This window comes from Accipiter gentilis, chromosome 11 (genome assembly GCF_929443795.1).
Source record: "Accipiter gentilis chromosome 11, bAccGen1.1, whole genome shotgun sequence".
NCBI lineage: Eukaryota > Metazoa > Chordata > Aves > Accipitriformes > Accipitridae > Astur > Astur gentilis.
Window position 1 is genome coordinate 796,700 of NC_064890.1, and position 5,407 is coordinate 802,106.

General features: G+C 67.8%; 1 protein-coding gene across 1 annotated transcript; it reads left to right on the top strand.

The window, feature by feature from the left end:
* Positions 1–4,331, top strand: CHKB (choline kinase beta). The gene is made up of 11 exons (XM_049814214.1): positions 1–162; positions 750–858; positions 1,049–1,162; positions 1,348–1,481; positions 1,686–1,790; positions 2,150–2,208; positions 2,414–2,501; positions 2,598–2,706; positions 2,836–2,942; positions 3,135–3,216; positions 3,388–4,331. The coding sequence occupies exons 1-11, from the start codon at positions 23–25 to the stop codon at positions 3,442–3,444; spliced, it is 1,104 nt and encodes a 367-aa protein (XP_049670171.1). The 5' UTR covers positions 1–22; the 3' UTR covers positions 3,445–4,331.
* The last annotated feature ends 1,076 nt before the right edge of the window (positions 4,332–5,407 follow it).

The window sequence follows — 5,407 nt, forward strand, 5'->3', positions numbered from 1 at the left end:
CGGGACGGGGCGGGGCGCGGCCATGGCGGCGGCGGGGCAGGGGAGCGGTCCCGGGGCCGTGCCCGCCGCCACCCGCCTGCAGGCTTATGCTTGGTGCCGGGAGTTCCTCGCCGGTTCTTGGAAGCTCATCGGGCCCGAGGAATTCGGCATCGGGCCCGTCAGGTACGAGGCGGAACCGGGAAACGCAACCGGTAGAGGCGCGGCCGGTTTTCCGGGGGCCTCGCCTCGGATCCCTTTTCCGCCACCACGGTCGCCCAGCCCGTCGTCCTCCCCCGCGCTAAAGCGGTGCTCCTTTTGCCCTCCGGTGGCCCGGTTCCCCCGTGGGATGCCCTAGTCTCTCCCCAAATCGTGTCCCCTCCCGGCGCTCCTGTTGCCCCCCCGACCGGTAACCCAGTGTCTCCCCCACACACACACACACACACACCAGTGTCCCCCAGTTGCCTGCCCCCCGACCGGCGGTCCTGTCTCCTGCCAGGTGCCCCAGTTGTCTCCCCCCACCCCGGTGTCCCAGTCCTACCCCCGCCCCTCCCCCCCTAGGTGCCCCTTAGCCTTCTCCCAGTTGTCTCCCCCCACCCCAGTACCCCAGTCCTGCCCCCGGTCTGATCTCCCTCCAGGTGCCCCTTAGCCTTCTCCCAGTTGTGTCCCCACCCTGGGTGCCCCACTTGCCTCCACAGCATGCCCAAGCCCCCCCCCCCCACCCCCCCATCCAGTGGCACCCCCACAGCCCCCTGACCAGCCTGTGCCCGCAGCGGGGGGCTCAGCAACCTGCTGTTCAAGTGCGCGCTGCCGGAGCACATCCTCAGCGTGGGGGACGAGCCCCGGCAGGTGCTGCTGCGCGTCTATGGGGCCATCCTGCAGGTAAGTGCCGGCAGCACCGGACCCCCAGACCGGCAGCCACCCCCCCCCACCCTGAGCGGCAGCCCCTGGACAGCTGTGGGGCTCAGGGCTCTGCCAGCATCTTCCTCCCAGCCTGGGCCTGGCAGCTGCCCCATGTCTCTGCGGGGCTGCCGGGGTGGGGGCCGCGGGGACTCACTGCCTGTGTCCGCAGGGTGTGGACTCACTGGTGCTGGAGAGCGTGATGTTCGCCATCCTGGCCGAGCGGGCGCTGGGGCCACGGCTCTATGGGGTCTTTCCCCAGGGGCGGCTGGAGCAGTACATTCCAGTACAGGATAAAGTTCCCACCCCCCCCATCCCATCCTATCCTGCTGGAGCCTGCATAGCGGGGGCTCCTCACCCTGGCCAGCTGCCGTGGGAAGAGGCGCCCCATGGGGCTTCTCGTGCCACTGAGGGCAGAGCTGGCTCCCCCAGGGCGGGCAGGCCGTTCACATCGCTGCTGTGTCCCCCCAGAGCCGGCGCCTACGGACTGAGGACCTGCAGGACCCCGACATCTCCAAGGAGATCGCGGTGAAGATGTCCCGGTTCCATGGCATGGTGATGCCCTTCAACAAGGAGCCCAAGTGGCTGTTTGGGACCATGGAGTGGTGAGGGCAGCTGTGGTCCTGCACAGGCATGGGCTCCCAGGTCACCTCAGCCCCTGAAATCCCATGGGGTCTGGGACACAGGGAGGTTTCCCGTGGGAAGAGGGTGCCAAACAGCTCCTCAGCGGTCCTGGCTCTGTGCCAGGCTGAGGAGAGAGGGGATTTTGGGGCGTCTATCCCACTGCAGTGCTGTCTCCTGTGCTCCAGGTATCTGAAGCAGATTTCGGAGCTCACCTTCCCCAAGGAAGAGCAGCTGAAGAAGTTCAACCACCTCAAGACCTATAACCTGCAGGAAGAGATGAAGAGCCTCAGGTGAAGCTGACCTGCCCGCTGGCACAGCACAGCGTGGGGGCTGACCCTGTTTCCTTGCCAGCCTCCTCACGGGGAGTCTGGGGGGGGGACTTGGCTTCTCCAGAAACTGGTCTCTTCTGTCCCATGTCCTCGGAGGGTGCCCTCCACTCAAGGGCCCTGTGCAGGCCCTGGGGGATGGCTCTCGGAGGGGTCCCTGCGTCCCCGGGGCAGGGTTCCTGCCAGGTTCCTTGCACTCTGGATCCCAGCTGTGTCCATAGCTCTGTCTGCGCATGTTGCGGTGGCAGCGGTGGTCCCTGTGGCTGGTGGGTGAGGGCCAGCAGGTCCTGCCCCTGCTGAGGTATCTCTCCCCTGAACTGCAGGGAGCTGCTGGAGTCCACCCCCTCGCCAGTGGTCTTCTGTCACAACGACGTCCAGGAGGGTGAGTGCAGCGAGCGGGCAGCTGCTTCCCCTCACGAAGGCCTGGTCCTGCAGCTGGTCTCTCTCCCTGGCCTGCCCAGCCGGAGCCTGCCCGCCCCTGGGCACCGACTTGGCCTCCTGCCCCTGCCTGCAGCTGCCCCCCCGGCTCTGGCAGAGGTGGTGGGTCTCCCCCTTTCCCCCCCTGAGCCAGCCCTGTTTCTGCGCAGGGAACATCCTGCTGCTGGCTGGACACGAGGCTTCCTCCTCCGACAAGCTCATGCTCATCGACTTCGAGTACAGCAGCTACAACTACCGGTGGGGCTGGGGGCTGGGGGGGGCTGGACCGAGCCCCATGCTGGGCTCTGCTCTCCTGCTTGCGAGAGACCTCTGCTCACCCTCCCGTTTCTCCAGGGGCTTCGACATCGGCAACCACTTCTGCGAATGGGTTTACAACTACACCCACGATTCCTGGCCCTTCTTCAAGGCTTCCCCAGAGAACTACCCCAGCCGGCAGCAGCAGGTAGAGCTGCCCTGTCCCTTGGCAGCGGGTGCTTCTGGTAGGGGTGTGCCGGACTGGGGGTGTGCCAGACCTGGCGGTGCCAGGGCAGTGCCGGCAGCAGCGTCCCAGCCTGCTCTGTCCCTCTTCCAGCTGCATTTCATCCGGCATTACCTCTCGGAGGACTCGGGGCGACGCGGGGACACCACACACGAGGAGCAGGCCCGCATCGAGGAGGAGATGCTCACGGAGATCAGTCGGTGAGGGGCATGTTGGTGTGGAGGGGAGTCCCTGTGGCCACGGGGTCCGTCCTGGGGGCATGTCTCCGGGTCCTCCGCTGGACAGAGAGGGCAGCACCCCCAAAACGGTCCTCGTCCCCCTCCCTCCTGCTCGCCATTGGTGTGGGGCAGGGACGAGGGGGCCTGGCAGGGCTGACAGCTGCTCCCCATCAGGTTCACTTTGGCCTCCCACTTCTTCTGGGGCCTGTGGTCCATTGTGCAGGCGAAGATCTCCACCATCGAGTTCGGGTACCTGGTGAGTGCTGCCCCTGGGTGCCGGGAGGGCTGTGGATGGGGCCCTGCCTTGCGTGGGGCTTGCCCTGGGGATCCCTTGCACGTCACCCTTCCTCTGACACAGGGTGTCGGGGCGGGGGGCTGGGGCTGTCAGGGGGCACAGGCCATCCCTGACTCCCCTTTCCCCCCCCAGGACTATGCACAGAGCCGCTTTGAGGCCTACTTCCAGCACAAGGCGCAGTGCTCCTGAGAGCGGCCGCCCCAGCCCTGCCTGTGCCCACCTCGACTCCACAGCCTCCCCCTGCCCACCCTGGCAGCGCCCGGGCCACGGGGCAGGCCAGGGATGCGGTGTCCCCTCCCCGGTGGGCCACCCCCTGTGCTGTGAGGGGGGCTGCCCCCCGGCCTGGGCTGCCTGGATGGGTGCTGTAAAGGTTTGGGGGGCTGGTGCCCACCCTGCTCCTCAGGGCTATGCAGCAGAGCGGGGAGAGAGGTGGGTCTGCCCAGGCATGTGCCCCCTGGAAAAGGAAACGTCCTGCTTGGAGAGGTGGCACGCCAACCGTGGGGCCATGTCTTTGCTACCACTCCTGTAGAAATGGCCACTGGTGGGGCGGGGAGGCAGTTGCCCCGTCCCCGCCTGCCCTTGTGGTGCTGTCTGTGGCTGCCCCCTCACTGCCTCTGGCACAGCCCCTCTGTGGTGGCATGTCCCTTGCCTCTGCGCTGCTGGCATTGAGCTGCGGGTCCTAGCTGGTGGGATCCCCCTGCCCCAGCCAGCAGTGGGGTGGGGGCTGGTGGGTGGCTCGGCTGTCCTGACTGCCCCTTGCAAGGTCCTGCCTGGAGCTATGGTCCTGCCTGCTGAGAGGGGTCCAGGCAGGGATGCTAAGAGGTCCCAGGGTGCTGCTGGGGGCGGAGGGGTGTGGGGGACCTACCTTTGTATCTCATTCCCCCCCAGACCCCTCCCCAGACCTCTGGGGCCAGGGGCAGGACCTGGGAGCTGATCCGCCAGCCCCTGTGTTCTGGCCTGGCTTCCCTGCAGCTCTTGGCTGCTCGGCCAGGGCCAGGGGCTGTTCCTTCCCTCCCCTCCCGACAGCAGAATGTAAACTCTCCTCAGACCAATAAACGCTGCGGTGGTGCACGGTGCCTGCTTGCTCTCCTTGGCCACACAGCCACCATCTCCTCGCTCGCCCAGGGCTTGCCGCAGCCCCTGACCCGGTGTGCTACGGGCCGTCCCAGGGTGTGGCGGGCTGTCATGGGGGGGGGGGGGGGGGGCTACCCCACAGCAGCATGCGCTGACCCTCTCCCCAGATGCTGCCTCGTCTCCTCCCACCTGCACCTCTCCAGGGCCTTTGGTTCTTCGAGGTGGGTTTCTGGGTGATGTCGGGTGCTGTCCTGGCCCCTCCGCAGCCCCGCTCGGGAGGAGCGATGCTCTGCAGGTGCTCAGGGTGGAACAGGGACGCGTGGGCTTCCTCCAGAGCCAGGGTGGCGAGTAGCTCACATCCACCCCCTGCTCCGGGTCACCCCAGGACCTTCCCCAACACACGGTGCAGTCGGCAGAGCCACGGGGCCGTGAGCTGACCGGGGCTCACCAGGCCTGGCCATATGTGCTCGGCCCTGGCTCTTGGGTGCCCATGGCTGCCCAGCCCCATGGGGGGGTTGCAGGCAGCACGGGAGCAGGGGGGAGCTGGGCTCACCCCGGACCTCGGCCCCACACCCCCAGTGCAGCCCCAGCCCCTCACCAGCCCCGGGGCTTTGGACACTGGCCCTGACCCAGCCCCTGGGTGCCACTGCGGGGGGGTGGGGGTCTCAGCCTGCTCCTGGCTGGGCCTGGCAGTGGGTCACGTCTCTGCCCGTCCACGCCGATGAGCAGAGCTTCGGCATGGAGCAGCACCTCAATCACACCTTCCCTGTCGGCAGCTCCTGGGAGCAGGGGGGCTCCTGGCTTCACCTTCGTGGCCACCTGCCCGTGGCCACCTTCCCCTACCCACTGAGCTGCCCACCGGCATGTGCGGAGCTGAGCATGGGGTGGCACGTGGTGGGGGGCTGCGTGGGGCTCACCCCGCTCCCCTTTCACCCACGTACTGGCTATTGCTAGCCCCGTGGCCAGCAGGCAGCTTGGTGGGCTGGGGGGCTGCTTCCCCAGAGGCTGCCCGGGCCCCTCTCCCTGAGCGGGGTGGGGGGCAGAGGCCGGGGGTCTCACCCCGGGGCTGTGCAGGGGC

Coding starts and splice junctions, on each gene's coding strand:
- CHKB (XM_049814214.1), top strand. CDS start 23: ATGGCGGCGGCGGGGCAGGGGAGCGGTCCCGGGGCCGTGCCCGCCGCC. Junction 859..1,048: donor TCTATGGGGCCATCCTGCAG/GTAAGTGCCGGC, acceptor CTGTGTCCGCAG/GGTGTGGACTCACTGGTGCT. Junction 2,943..3,134: donor ATGCTCACGGAGATCAGTCG/GTGAGGGGCATG, acceptor GCTCCCCATCAG/GTTCACTTTGGCCTCCCACT.